Source organism: Elephas maximus, chromosome 3 (genome assembly GCF_024166365.1).
Source record: "Elephas maximus indicus isolate mEleMax1 chromosome 3, mEleMax1 primary haplotype, whole genome shotgun sequence".
Lineage (NCBI taxonomy): Eukaryota > Metazoa > Chordata > Mammalia > Proboscidea > Elephantidae > Elephas > Elephas maximus.
The window spans coordinates 186329497-186348681 of NC_064821.1; the positions used below are offsets into that span (position 1 = coordinate 186329497).

General features: G+C 46.9%; 1 protein-coding gene across 1 annotated transcript; it reads right to left on the reverse strand.

Moving 5' to 3' along the window:
• Nucleotides 1-4600: 4600 nt before the first annotated feature.
• TCHH (trichohyalin) lies at nucleotides 4601-10546 on the reverse strand. Its single transcript, XM_049875631.1, has 6 exons — nucleotides 10409-10546; nucleotides 8007-9499; nucleotides 6995-7577; nucleotides 6670-6925; nucleotides 5194-6612; nucleotides 4601-5043 (listed from the first exon to the last, which is right to left on the reverse strand). Exons 1-6 carry the CDS (start codon nucleotides 10544-10546, stop codon nucleotides 4694-4696), a joined length of 4239 nt encoding a protein of 1412 aa, XP_049731588.1. The 3' UTR covers nucleotides 4601-4693.
• Between the last annotated feature and the right edge of the window lie 8639 nt (nucleotides 10547-19185).

Consider the following 19185-nt stretch of genomic DNA (forward strand, 5'->3'; position numbering starts at 1 on the left):
CCTCTGAAAAGAATGAGAATCATTAAATGTGTATGTGAAATTCCTAAATCAGAGGAGCAGTGGGCTCTTGTAGTACCAGGGTCACAGAAAATGGGAAGAGTTTAGAGTTTTCTTCCTCAGTGAATAAACTCGGGATGATAAGGAGTTCTGGGAGGAATTTGGGAGCCCAATCGAGGGAAGTTCAGGGTCAGTTGACTAGAAAGGAAAGATCTTTGAAGCTGGAAGTAGACTCTGACGATCACCTTCATTAGTTAATTCTTTTTCCTGTTTTCTGTTAGCTAAAGGTGGAAGTTGGTGCTAGGGGTTACTTGTGTTGCTTTGAGAGTTTCGGTTGAACAAGCTGAATGTTAGAGTGAAAATAAAAATGTTTTTCAGTCCTGGGAATAACCCTGGGGATCTCTCTTCCAGCCTCATAGTCTGAAATATGGAAAAATGGAGGCCTAGAAAGCTTAAGTGGTTTGCACAAGGACACAGAGCCAGTGAAGTGAAGGAATAAGAGAGAATGACAAGAAGGGAGGCTGGAAAGGCAGGGACCTAGACTGTCTAGTTCACCAGTGTATGTATGTCATGGATTGAATTGTGTCTCCCAAAAAATATGTATCAACTTTTTAGGCCATGTGTGGTTGGCCCCCATTTTGTGATTGCAGTTTTATGTTGAGAGGATTAGGATAGGATTGTAACACCAGCCTTACTCAGGCCACCTCCCTGATCCAAGGTAAAGGGAGTTTCCCTGGGGTGTGGCCTGCACCACCTTTCATCTCTCAAGAGATAAAAGCAAAGGGAAGGAAAGCAAGCAGAGAGTTGGGGACCTCATACCACCAAGAAAGCAGCACCAGGAGCAGAGCGCATCCTTTGGACATGGAGTCCTTGCGCCTGAGAAGCTCCTCTGCCAGGCGAAGATTGAAGACAAGGACCTTCCTCCAGAGCCGACAGAGAGAGAAAGCCTTCCCCTGGAGCTGACGCCCTGAATTTGGACTTGTAACTTACTAGACTGTGAGAAGGAAACCCTGGTGGCGTAGTGGTTAAGTATTATGGCTGCTAACCAAGAGGTCAGCAGTTTGAATTCACCAGGTGCTCCTTGGAACCTCTATGGGGCAGTTCTACTCTGTCCGATAGGGTCGCTGTGAGTCGGAATCGACTTAACGGCAGTGGGTTTTAGTGGGTCAAAAAAAAAAAAAAAAAAAAAAACAGACAGAGTAGAAATGCCCCATTGAGTTTCCAAGGAGCACCTGGCGGATTTGAACTGCCAACCCTTTGGTTAGCAGCCGTAGCACTTAACCAGTATGCCACCAGGGTTTCCAGTGGGTATAATGGGTAGACTGTGAAAAAATAAATTTCTCTTCGTTAAGGCCATCCACTCGTGGTATTTCTGTTATGGCAGCATCACGTAACTAAAACCATGAATACTGACTGTAACAATGCCTGTCACATACCAGAAGTTCAGTAAATGTTTGTTGAATGAATGAATGACTAAACCCCAGTCTTCTGGTTCCTTATAAAGCATTCATTCCACTGCACTATAGAAACTACGGAAGATCTAATAAAAAAGAGTCTGAGCAACCAGGACCTGCTTGTACAACATCAAAGGACAAAGATCACAGGGCAGATTGGTCTCCCTAGGAACATAACCTTACCTTATAGGGAGACCAACTTTTTCATCACGAAGTGCATTGAACCTCATTCCCCAGCAGCAGCCAAGGTGATGTTTATAGAGCTCCCGACTTAAACAGTTATGCAGCCAATTACCCAACAACCTCAAGGTTCTGCCCATACACGTACATTATCCTGGTGGAGCAGTGGGAAAGTTGGCCTCCAAGTCCCTCTGCCAGCCTGCTGAAAGAACAGCCAGAGGGCACCGGTTGGCTGACACGCTTTTATTTTTAAACTACGTGTTGTTACAACTGTGATGAAACAGTGCTTTCTTCTTTGGAAACTGGCTCTTTCCTCACCTTGTAAAGTTGCTACAAGAACTCTGTAGGGTTTTTACTATAATTATTATTGTCCAACTATAGTTTAGCTGATGAATGTATATTTCAGGAATGTCCTGGGGCTGGCATTTATCAGGATGCTCTGAAAGAAGTACCCATTGAAAGGATCCTGGAGAAAGCCGGTGAGACTCTTCCAGGGTTTCTGTGAATATCCTTAAATAAGGAAAAGGAAACTTACTTGAGGAGAAAAACCGTTTTGCAGTTAGAAATCATTTGAAAGAAACAGCCTCACAAGACAGTGTCAAGGCACCCCCAGGCGCTGCCTCTGGTGAACATCCACCATTTGTGTTAAAGTGAGAGAGAGGATGGTGCCCCATGCAGAAAACACAAGCTGACTCTGCCAGAATGATACCAAGGAGCTATAGGTTTGGCTTCCTTGTCTCCGCCACTGACCACAATGTTGAGTGGCTTTAACTTTAGGGTATATTTTAATCCTGCACAATTAGAAATGATTAGGGCCTTCTTAGAACTTCTTCCTAGTTACCAAGCTGTGAATAGTAAGTAGAGTCTCCAGCAGAGGACACAGGAGTATTCGGATCATTAGGTGAGACATTGATTCTTGTGGCCTGATTTGTATCAAGCACCTTCTGACTCAGTCACCTCATGGGTCAACTGACAGGTCGTCTGCAATTTCTATAATGCTGAACTCAACTTTCAGACCATTTTCTACCACTGGTTCATTAGACACAGGAGACCAAGAAGCTGCTGCATTCTCAGAAGGATTTTTTTTTTTACGTCTTACATTTTGCCATACATTTATGAAACGATCCTGGAGAAAGCCAGTGAGACTCTTCCAGGGTTTCTGTGAATATCATTAAGTAAAGGAAAAGCAAACTGACTTTAAGAGAAAAACAGTTTTGTAGTTAGAAATCATTTAAAAGAGATAGGGTTCCAAGACAGTGTCAGGGGATTCCCAGGCTCTGTCTCTGGTGAACATCCGCTATTTGTGTTAAAGTGAGAGATGGTATGTATACCCAAAACAAAGCAAACCTGTTGCCATCGAGTTGATTCCAACTCATAGCCACCCTATAGGACAGGGTAGAACTGTCCCATAGGGTTTTCAAGGAGTGGCTGGTGGATTCAAACTGCCAGCCTTCTGGTTAGCAGCCAAGCTCTTAACCACTGTGCAACCAGGGCTCCTTCTAGATCTCAGTTTCCCCATTTCCATTCGTCCAGTTTTTCCTGTCCCTTCCTGCCTTCTCATCCTTGCCCCTGCACTGGTGTGCCTATTTAGTCTCATGTACATGGTTGGACTATGTGTGTTATTGTTTGTTTTATAGGCCTGTCTACTCTTTGGCTGAAGAGTGGACCTCAGGGGTGACTTCAGGAGGAGATATTAACAAACATTCGGAGTATCATCATTTGTCATGACCAGTGAGTCACTGCAAGCAAGGGCACATAATGCTGTAGGGTCTAGAGTGAAAAGACTTGGAAAGAGAATCCCACTTTGGGGATGCAAGTAATATAGGGTTCAGCCTTACTGGGAAAAATGGTTGGGGAAAATACAGAGGTTTTTGTCTTTTTTCTGTTTGAACATAAATAATGGTAACAAAATACCCTTAGGTGAATGGGAACTTATGTCAGTTTTCAGACCATTAGATCTTGAGTTATGATTTGACGCATAGTTAAAACAGACAAAAGAAATTGTTTGCCAATCATTTATTATTAATTTTTCACACAGTGCAATTATTTCAACAAGAATATCTCTAAAGTAGTATCAATAGGCCTTAAAGGATTGTGGGCTGATGCGTCTTGTTGAAGGGCCTCTAGGAACTTGCCCCTCTGGTCATACATTTTCCTGTTTCCCTCCCCCAACACACTGTCTGTGATCTCTTATCGGCCCTAGAAGAAGACAAATGTTTACAGGATCCTGGGCAAATTCCCTCTCACCTGAAATTAACAAAGGTAGTAATATTCTCAAGCCCATCAAAGACTGGAGGAAGAGAATCGAGCACTACAGATGACAGCAGACACAGTTTTAAAATTTGAGTTCTAGAGTTGAAGAAACACCGTGCTTTTGCTTCATGGTATTTCAAGTACTGATGGAGTAAAAGATTAAAAAAAATTTGAATTCTAAACCTTTAAGCGAAACCTTACTCTTTATCGATATTTCTTCCAGTTACAGGCTGATTTTACAGCAATTTTTCTGGAGTGGTCACTCCCCCCTTTACGATTCAAGGGTGGTTGTAAAAATTCGGTGGCCTCACAGAATTTGTACTAATTATGCCACAACCAATGAGAGGCTAACTGGAAGTCAAGATTAATGTAATTTAGGTGCAAGAAAAAATATCAACCTGAACATTAAAAATACAATTTTGAAATCTGAATTCTCCACAAGATGGATCATTCATTTTAAAAATAGACTCAATTCTTTTAAATCTCAAATCATATTATTCTTGTTACTTCTGAAAGCATGTTTCTCAAACAAAACTCCTCAAATTAAATGGTCTGTGTTTTTATAAATGCACACCACATTTACACCAAAGAGGACATCCTGCCATAAAGAACTACTTAAGAAAGAAAGAATAAAAGGCAGAAATACAGTACGTGAAATGAGTGTAGTTTAAGACTTTGGAAGGAAAGACACATTCTAACAACAGAGTTTCCCCACACCCAGAAACATCTGAATCATCATTTGGTACCCAGTGTTTCTCATTTTCCTTTGCTCCAGGCTTTGGCCGGTGTCAGGATACTGGCCCCAACTCTTAAGGGCGGTATTGTGATCTCTGCTCTTGGATGTACTCATAGAGAGGGCTGGAGCGCACCGGGGGATTGACGAACTGACGCTTGCCCTGGTCTTCCTCCCGGAGTTTCCTCTCCCGCTCCTGACGACGTCTCTGCTCTTCTTCCTGCCTTAGTTCTTGTTCCTGGCGACGCCTCTTATCCCTGGCAAACTGTTCCTCCGCCCGGTACTGCCTGTCACGCTCTTGCCGGTGCCTCTGTTCTTGCTGCTCCTCGCGCCGCAGCTGCTCTTCTTCCTGGCGGAACTTCCTGTCCTGCTCCCGGCGGCGTCGCTTTTCTTCCTCTCGCTCCTGCTGGAGGCTCTCTTCTTCCTCTAGGAACTTACTGCCTTTTTGCCGCCAGCGCCTTTGTTCTTCCTCTTGCTCTGCGCGATTCAGTTGTTCGTCCTGGGAGAAGGCAGCGTCTAGTTCCTGGCGGCGCAGCTGTGCATCCTCTCCTTCCTGGCGGAGCTGTTGTTCCTCACGGAATCTTCTGTCGCGCTCCTGGCGACTCAGCTGCAGCTCTTCTTGTTCCTGGCGCAGCTCGTCTTCCTCGCGGAACCTTCTGTCGCGCTGCTGGCGGCGCACCTGTTCATCCTCTTGTTCTTGGCGCAGCTCTTCTACCTCGCGCAAGTTTCTGTCGCGTTCTTGGCGAAGCTGTTGCTCGCGCTCCTGGCGATGCAGCTGCTCCTTCTCGCGTTCCTGGCGCAGCTGCTCGTCTTCGCGGAACTTTCTGTCGCGCTCTTGGCGAAGCTGTTGCTCCTGGCGGCGGAACTGCTGCTCTTCGCGTTCCTGGCGCAGCTCTTCTTCCTCGCGAAACTTTCTGTCGCGCTCTTGGCGATACTGTTGCTCGCGCTCCCGGCGGCGCAGCTGTTCATCGTCGCGTTCCCGACGCAACTGCTCGTCCTCGCGGAACTTTCTGTCTCGCTGCTGGCGGCGCAGCTCTTCTACCTCGCGGAACCGTCTGTCGCGCTCTTGGCGAAGCTGTTGCTCGCGCTCCTGGCGGCGCAGCTGCTGCTCCTCGCGTTCCTGGAGCAACTGCTCGTCCTCGCGGAACTTTCTGTCGCGCTGCTGGCGGCGCAGCTGCTCATCCTCTCGTTCTTGGCGCAGCTCTTCTACCTCGCGGAACTGTCTGTCGCGCTCTCGGCGAAGCTGTTGCTCGCGCTCCTGGCGGCGCAGCTGTCGCTCCTCTCGTTCCTGGCGCAGCTCTTCTACCTCGCGGAACTGTCTGTCTCGCTCTTGGCGACGTTGTTGCTCTTGCTCCTGGCGGCGCAGCTGCTGCTCCTCGCGTTCCTGACGCAACTGCTCGTCCTCGCGGAACTTTCTGTCGCGCTGCTGGCGGCGCAGTGGCTCATCCTCTCGTTCTTGGCGCAGCTCTTTTACCTCGCGGAACTGTCTGTCGCGCTCTTGGCGACGTTGTTGCTCGCGCTGCTGGCGGCGCAGCTCTTCTACCTCGCGGAACTGTCTGTCGCGTTCTTGGCGAAGCTGTTGTTCGCGCTCCCGGCGGCGCAGCTGCTGCTCCTCTCGTTCCTGGCGCAGCTCTTCTTCCTCGAGGAACTTCCTGTCGCGCTCTTGGGGAAGTTGTTGCTCGCGCTCCTGGCGGCGCAGCTGTCGCTCCTCTCGTTCCTGGCGCAGCTCTTCTACCTCGCGGAACTGTCTGTCTCGCTCTTGGCGACGTTGTTGCTCTTGCTCCTGGCGGCGCAGCTGCTGCTCCTCGCGTTCCTGGAGCAACTGCTCGTCCTCGCGGAACTTTCTGTCGCGCTGCTGGCGGTTCAGCTGCTCATCCTCTCGTTCCTGGCGCAGCTCTTCTACATCGCGGAACTGTCTGTCGCGCTCTCGGCGAAGCTGTTGCTCGCGCTCCTGGCGGCGCAGCTGTCGCTCCTCTCGTTCCTGGCGCAGCTCTTCTACCTCGCGGAACTGTCTGTCTAGCTCTTGGCGACGTTGTTGCTCTTGCTCCTGGCGGCGCAGCTGCTGCTCCTCGCGTTCCTGGAGCAACTGCTCGTCCTCGCGGAACTTTCTGTCGCGCTGCTGGCGGTTCAGCTGCTCATCCTCTCGTTCCTGGCGCAGCTCTTCTACCTCGCGGAACTGTCGGTCGCGCTCTTGGCGAAGCTGCTGCTCCTCGCGTTCCTGACGCAACTGCTCGTCCTCGCGGAACTTTCTGTCGCGCTGCTGGCGGCGCAGTGGCTCATCCTCTCGTTCTTGGCGCAGCTCTTTTACCTCGCGGAACTGTCTGTCGCGCTCTTGGCGACGTTGTTGCTCGCGCTGCTGGCGGCGCAGCTCTTCTACCTCGCGGAACTGTCTGTCGCGTTCTTGGCGAAGCTGTTGTTCGCGCTCCTGGCGGCGCAGCTGCTGCTCCTCTCGTTCCTGGCGCAGCTCTTCTTCCTCGAGGAACTTCCTGTCGCGCTCTTGGGGAAGTTGTTGCTCGCGCTCCTGGCGGCGGAGCTGCTCGTCCTCACGGAACTTTCTGTCGCGCTCTTGGCGACGCAGCTGTTCATCCTCGCGTTCCTGGCTCAGCTGCTCGTCCTCAAGGAACTTTCTGTCGCGCTGCTGGCGGCGCAGCTGCTGGTTCTCGCGTTCCTGACGGAGCTGCTCTTCCTCGGGGAAGTTTCTGTCTTGCTGCTGGCGGCGCAGCTGCTGCTCCTCACGTTCCAGGCGCATCTGTCCTTCCTCGCGGAAATTTCTATCACGCTGCTGGCGGCGCAGCCGTTCTTCCTCCAGTTCCTGGTCCAACTGTTGTTCCTCCTCGCGGAATTGTCTGTCGCGCAGCTGGCGGCGCACCTGTTCTTCCTCCCGTTCCTGGAGCCGCTGCTCTTCCTCGCGGAACTTCCTGTCGCGCTCCTGGCGGCGCAGCTTTTCCTCCTCCTGGAATCTTCTGTCACGGGACTGCTGGAAGCTTTCTTCAGGGAATCTCCTGTCTCCTTCCTGGCGGCGTCTCTTCTCTTCTGTCCCCTCTCTCAGCAGCTGCTCTTCCTCTCGGAACTTCCCGTCTAGCCTTTTGGCTTTCTCTTGCTCTTCTCCCCGCAGTGGTACTTCAGTTGGGAATTGCCGCTCGCGCTGCAGCCAACGCCTCCTCTCCTGCTCTCGCTCCTGCAGAGAGAGCTCCTCTTCTAGTTCATCCTGCTGGGGCCGCCGATCCTGCTGGAATTGTCTTTCCAGGACCTGGGACTCTTCCAACTGTCGGGCTTTTTCTTCATTCTCTCTGTTTTTGCGAACTTCATTTTCCTTTTCTGGTTGTCGCTTCAGATCACGGCACTGATCCTCATCTCGGAATTGCTGCTTCCTTTCCTGGCGCTGCGGCTCCTCCTCCTCTCTATACTTTCTGTCCCGCTCCTGAAGCCTTCTTTCCCTCTGCAGCTGCTCCTCCCCTTGTTGTAGTTGTTCCTCCTCCCGATATTGTCTCTCCGGCTCCTGGCGCCTTCTCTTCTCCCGTTGCTCTCTCTGCAGCTGCTCTTCTTCCTGCTGCAGCAGGTCCTCCTCCCCGTACTGTCTGTCACGCGCCTGACGCTGCAGCTGCTCCTGCTTGGCCGACTTGGAATACAGCAGGTGGCGGCGTCTCTGGCTTTCTTCTTCGAGCTGCCATTTCCATTTTTGATCGCGGCCTTGGTCCTCTTGGCGTCGCCTGATTTCCTGATCCTCTTGGAGGTTGCCCTCTTCCTGGAACTGTCCTGCGCGCCTACGGCGCTGGAGCTGCTCCTCCTCCTCGAGGAACTGCAGCTCCTCCCTGTCGCGCCGCTGGTCCTCCTCCTCACCGAGCCGTCCGTCGCGCTCCTGGCCTTCCTTCGCCCTCGCCTGTCTCTCGCGCTGCTCCTTCAGCGAGGACCTGGCCGACAGCCTCTGGCGACGCTTCTCCCTCTCTTCCTCCAGCTGCCACTGGAAGTCGCGGCGCTCGCGCTCCTCCCGGAGTTGCCCGGGCCGCGCCTGTCGCCGGGCGTCGTCCTCCAGCTCCCGCCGCAGTTGCTGCTCCGGCTCCTGGCACCGCCTACTCTCCTCCTCCTGCTCCAGGCGGCGCCTCTGTTCCTCCTGCCTGCCGGGCCGGGAGCGGACCTTGCTGTGCCGTGCGTCGGCCTCGCTTTCTGGCTGCCACTGCCACCGCGAGGCGCGGCTCTCGCCCAGTTCCTGCTGCTCCTCCTCGGCCAGCTCCTGCTCGCGGCGCTCTTGCTCGCGCCTCTCCCGCTGCGCGCGTGGCTCGTCGCGCCCGCGTCTCGGCAGCTGCAGCTCCTGCTCCAGCCTCTCCCGCCTTTGCCGTCGCTCTTCTTCCACCTGGCGCTCCCTTTGCAGCTGCTCTTCTTCCACCTGGCGCTCCCTCTGCTCCAGCCTCTCCCGCCTTTGCAGCTGCTCTTCCTCAGGAAACTCCGCGGGCTCCCGACCCTGGCGCCTCTGCAGCAGCCCTTTCTCCTCGCGCCGCTCCAGCCCTTCTCGCCTTTGCAGCCGCTGCCCCTCATCGCGGCGCTGCGGGTCGCGCTGCTCACGTCGCTGCTGCCTCTCCCTCTGCAGCTCTTCCTCCACCAGCTCCCTCTCCTGCCCGTTCTGCTTGCGTTCTTCTTCCACTAGCCTCTGCCGGCGCTCGAATCTCCTTTGGTCTTCTTGCCTGCGGTCATTCAGTGGGTTCCTCTTTCCCTCGTACTTTGCTCCCTTCTCCTCGTCGAGCCCGGTGGCCTGGCTGAGAGCGTAATAACAAGCTTGAGCCATCCTGAAAATTAACAGGAGGTATTCATGGAAATCGATAAGCCCATTATGGTCGCGATCCAGAAGTTCCAGGACGAGATCCACCGTCTCAGGGTCATGTGGTCTCTATGAAAAAGATAGAAAAAAAAAAGTTACAATGTACTGTTCACAAGTAAACTACAAGACTTGAACAACTTTCACACAATTAGGTAAATCCCAATGGTATCATGTCTTGTCTTTCGTTTGTAAAGTGTGAACACCTCGTTTTAAAGCTTGCATTTTTCGAAGTTCTTGCGTCTTGTAATTTAGCGCTGATCCAATGATCCAAAGAACACAAGTTCTCTTTACTTGGGTGAATAAGAGTAGACTCATCCTCAGGAGAGAAACACAGTGGAAATTTATGAAGATTTGCAGCTGCCATTTCTATCTGAAATAGCCAGTACCTCTGATTTGATTTCTATCCTATGTTTGAAAACAGAACAAAACATTTAAGGTAACACCATTTTACTAGGGAACAGGCTGATTTCGGCTCCTAGCATTTGGAATTAAATTTAAATTCTTCCCAAGTCCAGTTTGATTTGATATCTTTGGTGATAACTACCCATGAATAGTTCATTCGCATCGCCATTAAGTACATCAAATATTTGCTAGCAATTTCTTTAGTATTGAGACTTTAAATGCCTTTAGACTCATAAATGAATGCAGGGTGTAGTGTAGACCTGTGGTGGTGTGAAATGAATGGAAAAACTGCTCTGGTCTTGCTCTGTTTCTCCTGAGAAGAAATTTCATAGACCTAATTTTTTTTTTTTTAAATCATAGAGGGAAACCCTGGTGGCCTAACGGTTAAGTGCGACGGCTGCTAACCAAAAGCTTGGCAGTTTGAATCCACCAGGTTCTCCTTGGAAACTCTATGGGGCAGTTCTACCCTGTCCTATAGGGTCACCATGAGTCGGAATAGACTCGGCAGTGGTGGGTTTTTTTTTTTTTTTTTTTGGTAAATCAGTAGAGAGCTTCCCTTTTCTTGTTAGTTCTTACCCGGAGGACATCACCGAATTCCCTTTCAAGGAGTTCCTTTAGGTCTTTCTTGCATAGTGCTGCCCTATCACAATCATTTGAGGCATATTGATTGAAAATTTCGGTGATGTCACAGATGCTTCTCAGAAGTGCAGGCATTTTTTTTCTTCCTTCAAGTTCAAGTAAACCTAGAACAACACAATAGGGTATAGAATCAAAATCCTGTTTCTGCCCTTAAGAAGGCTTCGTCCACACTGTTTCAGGCAGATCCCTGAATGATTTCACAACAGTAGTTTTCGACCTGCATTTTCAAAGCATTTTACCTATAGGTATTGTACTCAGGAAGCGGAAGAGGTGCCCTGAGAAATTTCAAGCCAGGGAATCACCTTCAGACTATCCTGCCTGACTATTTAGATTGCTTTTGATTATCTACCCAATCCAAATTATGTATATATTTTCCTTCTCTAACTTCTACCTAAGAAACGCTGGTGGTGCAGTAGTTAAGTGATCAGCTACTAACCCAAAGGTTGGCAGTTCGAACCCATCAGCTGCTCCCTGGGAGAAAGATGTGGCAGTCTGCTTCCATAAAGATTTACAGCCTTGGAAACCCTATAGGGGCAGTTCTTCTCTGTCCTATAGGGTCACTATGAGTTGCACTCAACTTGAAGCCAATAGGTTGGGATTTTTGGTTTTTGTCTTCCAGCTCCCCAGCATATTTCAGAGCAGTCAGTGAAGAGAGTAGTAAGGAATCTTAAATTTGGTATGTTCCTACTCACAAGCAGATTGCTTAAAATTGGAGCAAAGAGGGTTGGTGAAAGTCAGATGGTGAGAAAAGGCTTGAGAGTATCTTAAAGTGAGTAGAAGTCATGCACAGCTAAATGTGGCAGCAAAATATTTGGGAGCAACTAGAATTAGAAGGGAATGTGTAGTATCCCCGAACGTTAGAGTCTGTAAGAGATCTAGAAGGATAACCCATAAGTCACCAATCCTACAAGTAAACGCTACTTCTTCCTAGTCGAAATGCAGAAACACCATTGCAGAAAACAGACAGTGCATCTTACATACTTTAACTCAGTCAGATATATTACAGATGTTCAATTATCAAAAGCACCTGAGAGGCCTTTCCTGACTGGCTACTGGAGTCAACAGGTCAAACTGAACCTGAAAACCTTTGAATACTATTGGTGTTGTTGGTAGCTTTTGTTAAACTCAAGTAAACCTCTTGAATCTTGACATTATAAAAAACAAGACTTAGCCTCAGCAGATCAATGGTAAAAGAATACATGGAAGGTTTCACAGGCTGGGTGAGTTTAGTGGCTCAGCTGGCTGGCCTCTTTATTTACTTCTCAACTCCAATACCTCAGATGCCAGAACTATATGAAGATGGCCCATTTTGGGTAGAACCAATATAAAGAGAGAACAGAGGATTGACCATCTTTTGAGATAGCCATGTTTTGGAAGATGAGCCTCGACAGAGCCACACGTGATCTTCCCCCAGTCCCTGAGAAGCAAATGATACGGTGTTCAGATCCTTGGGAGAAGGGATACATCTCCATTCAAGTAATGGCTTCAACCATAAGAAGATGGAATGGAGTTAGACATCCCTGTAAGATACTGATCCCCTCTGGCGCAGAGAAAGCACCCCCTAACATCTCCAATAGCTAGAAGATGAAGAATTGTACCGAATGAGACTTACCCACTTCACCAGAAGAGGAAGTCAAGTGCTCGCTGACACCGCTGGCAAGTGTACTGGGTAACTGGGAGCAGGGCCTTTTATAGGGGTTTTAATTGTGCCCCGGAGAGCAACTTGGAAAGGTGACACCCACTCTGCGGGTTGGCCTGATTCATTCCTAACCAAGCCCAACTCCACCTCTGTCTCCGCAAATGGCTTGTTTATCCCACAATTTGCTTATGTAGCTATTTGGCACGAGGTTCACAGCGTTTGCCTCCCGACAGGGTATTGGCCCCACCTAACATGAAAGAGGAGAATATTTGGCAGCATCTCTACTTTTCTTTAATTCAAAATTAGGAAATTAAGGCAAAGAAATTTGATGTTTGAAATCCTCATTGATTATGACTTCATTACAAAGTAGCATCCTAAAGATTGCTTAAAAGCCATTTATTTGGTAAAAGATATAAGGTCAAGGTTGGGTATAAGCAGAAACTTTGGCATAAACTGATCAGAACTAATTAATTTCTCAGTCCTTGGGGAACTGCTCATGATCCCTACCTGAAGCAATTCTAGGACATTGAAAAAGGAATTGATTTAGTTTCTTTTCTAAAAACACAGGTGGGAAAGACTTACATTTGTATTCCTGGGTCTTAGGAAGTTTTTCTTACAGATTCAGGGATTGCCTCCTTAGTAAACACTTTTGGAGGGTGCTTTAAAAATACGTTTTCATCAAACTATTCATAAGGAAAGTTGAAAACTGTCAGAATTTATTCTTAGGGGTATCACATCTGAATGAAGTTTGCTCTTTTCTTATTTCATTAGCATATTGAAGCCCCAAGAGAAGAAAAGCTGACGTAATGCATTATTGTAGATACAATCATCATAAGTTACTAATGATTATGACACCTAAACACTTGAGTCTGCTTCTCCTCCTGGAAGCACATTATGGTCGTTCAATTAAGGTCGTTCTAGCCCATTATTTCCATCAGGTCAGGGCTTTCTCAGCCTTGGTCATCATTTGCAAATCTCAGTGCGTCTGATTGTAAGGAACTGGAGTTTATTCCTGGTTGTCAGTGACTCCTACCCTTATGTTTTCAGACTATATGAAACTTTCAATAGGTTTATGAAGACTATTAAATAATTCAGTGGCTTCTTGGCACTTCTGCTTTTCTGTCTCCTCCTGGATCCACACAGAGGCAACTGCTGCTTGTCTGAATTTCGGGGGAGACTTTGTAGGGTCCTTTAATGGAATGTAAAGATTTGGAACCTAGGTATTAATGGCTATTTCTTTGTCTGCAGATTTGTCCAAATGATAATGAAGTTGGATTCAGTTCACCCCTTCACTTACTGCCACCCCAGATATGGTGTAAAGCAGAAGGTGGAAGTGATAGGAGATGGGATGGCAGTTTTAAGTCTGGACCTTGCCTCCTGAGAAACTTCAGCACTAAAGTCTGTTTTCTAGGGGGTTTCCTAAAAATGCCACTGTTTCTTAGGATCAGTTAGTAAACTTCTTGTTGCAGCTCCTCAGTGTTAGGAATGAAGGTCTCTCCTTTCCCTTCTGTTTAGAGCTCTAGACAATTCTGTTCATCTTTGGGCTCCAGGATGGGAGTATCCTGAGCAATGTGCACACTGCAACAACAAATCATCATGGAATCCCCATCTCTCACAGAGGGCACTAGTCTTTTCTATGGGAATCCTGCAAGGAATTTTCTGGACAAGCTCTGCCTGAGGTCTGCTTTTGGTTTTATCCACCTGTGTGTGATCTGTGGGGAATCTCATCCCAGGTAGTGGGATGAAATTGCACAACTCTATTTGAGATTACCTTTCTATAGTTAGTACACCCAGAAGGGCACTAAACAGCTATTAGGTTCTATGAGAATAAAGGGAAAATACCCTTACTAATTCAAAAATAATGGTTGAGCAAGCAAAATAGAGAGTAAACCCAAAGGGAAGATACTTCTGAACAGCCTTGGAAAAAAAAATGCCTGAAATTACCTCCTTGGTAACAGAAAACCTCTTCTTCAGAATGAAGCTAGATCTTAAATCCAATGATGGCTTTCTTCCCCACTCTTGTTTAAAATCAGTACACCATGAAGGGAAATATTTTAAAATCCTCACAAACTAAAGAGAATCAGCCTTCTCTTACTTGTTGCTCTTGGTCTGTCATCAGAGAGGTTGTAAATAGATTCAAATGCTGTCAGTTTTCCTGTCTAAATCAGGCTTGATACTCTCCTTAACAAAGTGATCCTACAAAATGTTCTTTTAATTTTACAGTGTCATTATTTAAGAAAGTTGAATGCAATTTTAAAAGGAGCCATTGTCATGAGGTTTGGACAAAGAGATAATTTTCATTGTTTTCTATTCCCTAAAAGGTTGGTAAATACCAGAGAATGTAGATATCAAGTTCTGACAAATTGGTTCAGTCAATTTTTATCTAAGACCAATTGGGAATTCTTGAAATCCGGAGGTTTCCACTCATTGTGCTTCATCCAAAAAGGATGGTGTTTTTGTAATCTGCGGATCTTTGTATTCTTTATAGACTAAAAGGCTCATTGTATTTCCTTTGTAAGTCTGGAGACTGAGGCACTGAGGGCCAGAGGACATTACTGACTCACCTAGGAATGACCTCAAGTGCCCCTGTTCATTCTGCTAGAATGCTCTTCTTTATTGAGGGTTTAGACCAGTGGATCCAGAGCACAGCTAAAGTATCATACTGTTACTTCGCTTTGAGACTTGGGCTCCTTATTACAGAGAGAATGACATATCACTCAGATGCTTTGCTATCACATCAATCATGAAGCCCGTATCCGTGCTGAGATCTCTGGGGGGGGAACTCTGCTGAATTAACAAACAAATACAGATCTAAGAAAATATTGGGTTTTCCTGGTCTTTATCTCATTCAAGGGCTCATTTCCCATTTTCTTCTCTCAGAACCTAGAAAAAGAAGACAGCAGCTTTGGCACTCTGTGGCCTTCCACCAGGATCAGGCCTTGACTCGGCCTTATTGGATAACTGCCAAAGTGGGAATTTAAAGAAAGCAGAGAAGGTTCCAGTGGCATCTTCAGCCTAATGGGCTTCTCTAGAACCCGGTGTAAGCCATGATGTTGACACTTGGGGAAAATGTCCACAATAGAATGATTTTAGATGGCTTTGAGAAAAGTAAGATTCTTTTGTAAGTTCTATTAATGCCTTTCTGATGAAGACTTCTTTAAAATTATATGTTCAACTTTTTAAGTTTTCCTGTTGTTTCTTCTTATTCACTGCCCCATCCCCTGGGACCCCGCCTCTGCCAGAACTTGAGGCCACACATGAGTTCCGTCTCTTCCCCTAAGCCTTCCCTTCCCCTTACGTAAAATAGCCTTCCAATTAAAATTTTTTTTTTCTGCAGCATGCATCGTCAGCGCCATAAACCTAGCACTAGTTAATATGTAATTTTCATATTCTTCTCTAATTTAATGGATGTTTGTTTTGTCTTCTCAATTAGGCTTTCAGTTCCTTACAGGCAGTGCTGTATCTTTTATTTCTCCTGGGTGCTTAGCAAAATCCTTGCTGATATGCTATAAGTTTATTGCATTATGGCCGCTTGAATGGCCACCAGGTCAGAAGGAGATGAGTCGCTTGAGCTGGGATGGAGTTCTGTGGGTTTGGGTGATGGCTTGGCATGAGGGTACATACCATATGGGAGTCAGCCCTTCTGGGGCCTCTTTCCAGTTTCACCACATACAGGACAGGTGACTGAGGAGACAGCACCCCACCCCTCTCTGCCTTTGCCTGTGCCCATCACTTCACCCCCCTGTTAAACGAGGATCTGTAAGACACAAATCCCTTCCTCAGAGGGGAGCTGTGATAATTACAGGTTGTAAAGCATTTTGCAATTCTTAGGCATAAAAGGGCTAATTATTATTATCATTAATAATTCTTAATTTTTATCTTCTCTCAAGAGAGATTATCCTTGCTTTTATTACGCCCCCACCCTGGTGGTAATTATACCCCTGAGAGTCAGCAGACACTTTAATCTTATGTCATGCCACGCAGGGTGACGGAGCCCAGGTGCTCAAGGAGAGCGTTTCCACCTTCTCCCCACTTCTGGCTGTCACCAGGGTAGCACATGGCTCCTGGCTTTCCTTGTCATTAAACTGATCAAAGATTTTAAATAGTTTCCTTGCCCTGCAACTGTATCTTAACAAGCAGCTCCTCAGCTTCACAGAGCTTTGAGATTTGTCAAAAGACACACTGACTAGGACAAATGAATTTCATTTTTTATAATTCGATGAATACCAGGAAAGAAGGAAGCCAACATTTTGGTGGTTTGTGACTGGATAGTAGAGATTTCATGGTGTCGATTATACAAAGTTTCACAGCTGCCATACAAAAGAAAGGCTATAGCTCCTCAAGAGTAGAGGAGCTATGTGACATCCTCTGCTCGTCTTCGAATTAGATCTGTTTCTTGTAGAATGGTAAGCCAGTCTGTTGGGATGAGATAGGAAGACTTGTACCTAAAAAAACAAAACACAATTTTTTTTTTTTTGAAAGAAGTTTTGCTTCTGGCAATAATGTATACCATAAAGGAGGTGGGACACTAAGGTGGAGACTCAATAGATGCTTCAGGTTGGGGAGGGGATAGACTCCCAGATGTGGAAAAGACCATCACCACCAGCACAGCCAGGTGTGTGGGGTTTGGTCTGCAATGTTTTCTCCAGACCCAGATGTTCAAGAACTACCTTGTGTCATGATACAGTTGTTGAGTCCTAGTCTTGGGTAATCCCTGGTGGCGTATTAGCTGCTAACCAAAAGATCGGCAGTTCAAATCTACCAGGAGCTCCTTGGAAATTCTATGGGGCAGTTCTACTCTGTGCTATAGGGTTGCTATGAGTTGGAATCGACTCAACGGCACTGGGGTGGGAATCTTGGCTAAGTATTTCAGCACCCTGATCCCCCCCTGCCCCCAATGCCTGAGGTAGGGATGCAGGAGGAACAAGGGCAGGAAAAATTCTCAGAATTTTTTGATGGCTTTCATTTTGACCCTTCCCCTCCAGAGGGGTCCATGCCTCTCCAGGGCCCTCCCTGTGTCCCAGAATCCTTCCTTTAGATTTCTCTCTTCCTCATTTCTTATTTTCTTCTCTTTTTACTTACCTTTCCCTACTCAACCCTCACAGTGGGCTGATCCCATTGTGGATAGGGTCACCATGAATCAGGGGCGACTGGACAGCAGCAACAACAGCAATGACCCCACCCTCAAAACCACTCCAAACACAGCTAGGGAGCTAGAATAAGGCTTGAGGAGGCTTTGGGGGAACCAGTTAAGGTCCTTGTCCCTTTCCCTCAAGTTGGGATCTGACCGAGTTCATAGCGTTAGTGCAGAAGCAGAAGGCAGGCTGTGCATGTTTGGTTTCTTCCCAAGATAAGTGTCTTTTAGGTCCACAAACACCTGTGAGCCTTATATGCCAGGGCCCAGCAGAGTGCACTGGACCTCTTACTGGAAGACATGCCCTCCCTGCCCTGTGATGATTTGGAGTGGGAAATGTTGTGATAAAGAAGGTTTAATTCCCCAAATAAGTCTATATATTAGTTCTTGCTAAAACATTTTCTAAGAATACTCAAAAAACTACTAAGAGTGGTTACCCATAGGGAGGGGTTGGGGAAGTACCTTGTTAGCATATACCTTTTTATACTTTTTGATATTTGAACCATGTGTGGTGCAGTGGTTAAGAGCTATGGCTCCTAACTAAAAGGCTGGCAGTTTGAATCCACCAGCCCCTCCTTGGAAACCCTATGAGGCAGTTCTACTCTGTCTTATAGGGTCACTATGAGTCAGAATTGACTCAACGGCAAAGGGTTTTTTTTTTTTTTAAATGTATTACCCATTGCAGTCAAGTCAATTCCGACTCATAGCGACCTTATAAGACAGAATAGAACTGCCCCATAGAGTTTCCAAGGAGTGCCTGGTGGATTTGAACTGCCAACCTTTTGGTTAGCAGCCATAGCTCTTAACCACCTACTCAAAAAACAAACAATGGAATTAAAAATATAAAAGTTTAATTCCCAAGGGAAAGGAGACGAAACAAAGAGAAGATAGCTAACAGAATATTGCCAGAAATTAAAATTTCATTCTAAGCTGTGGAAGAATGGACAACAGGAGAATTGCCAGGAGTCAATGCTTCTAGAAGACAAGAATGTGTTTTACTTACTCAGTTTATATTGTACCTGGCAGGACATTCAGAGCTTAATACATTTTTAAAAGTATGATGAAGTTAAATAGCCTTTAACATTTTTTTAAACCTCAAAAGTCACTGAAGTAATTGCACAATAAGCATTGTTGTTGTTGTTGGGTGCTGTCGAGTCGGTTCTGACTCATAGTGACCCTATGCACAACAGAACGAAACACTGCCCGGTCCTGCGCCATCCCTACAATTGTTGTTATGCTTGAGCTCATTGTTGCAGCCACTGTGTCAATCCACCTCCTTGAGGGTCATCCTCTTTTCCACTGACCCTGTACTTTGTGAAGCATGACGTCCTTCTCCAGGGACTGATCCCTCCTGACAACATGTCCAAAGTATGTAAGATGCAGTCTTGCCATCCTTGCTTCTGGTTTTACTTCTTCTAAGACAGATTTGTTCATTCTTTTGGCAGTCCATGGTATATTCAATATTCTTCACCAAGACCACAATTCAAAGGCGTCAACTCTTCTTCGGTGTTCCTTATTCATTGTCCAGCTTTCACATGCATATGATGCGATTGAAAATACCATGGCTTGGGTCAGGGGCACCTTAGTCTTCAGGGTGACATCTTTGCTCTTCAACACTTTAAAGAGGTCCTTTGCAGCAGATTTACCCAATGCAATGCGTCTTTTGATTTCTTGACTGCTGCTTCTATGGCTGTTGATTGTAGATCCAAGTAAAATGAAATCCTTGACAACTTCAATTTTTTCTCCGTTTATCATGATGTTGCTCACTGGTTCTGTTGTGAGGATTTTTGTTTTCTTTATGTTGAGGTAAAATCCATACTGAAGGCTGTGGTCTTTGATCTTCTTTAGTAAATGCTTCAAGTCCTCTTCACTTTCAGCAAGCAAGGTTGTGTCATCTGCATAACGCCAGTTGTTAATGAGTCTTCCTCCAATCCTGATGCC

Excerpts from the sequence above, each read along its gene's own strand:
- TCHH (XM_049875631.1), bottom strand. The coding sequence starts at position 10,546 with ATGCCTGCACTTCTGAGAAGCATCTGTGACATCACCGAAATTTTCAAT. Across the intron at positions 6,926-6,994 it reads GCGACAGACAGTTCCGCGAG|GTAAAAGAGCTGCGCCAAGA; the intron begins GTAGAAGAGCTG and ends CAGTTCCGCGAG. Across the intron at positions 5,044-5,193 it reads GGAGCGCGACAGAAGATTCC|AGGAAGAAGAGAGCCTCCAG; the intron begins GTGAGGAACAAC and ends GTAAGTTCCTAG.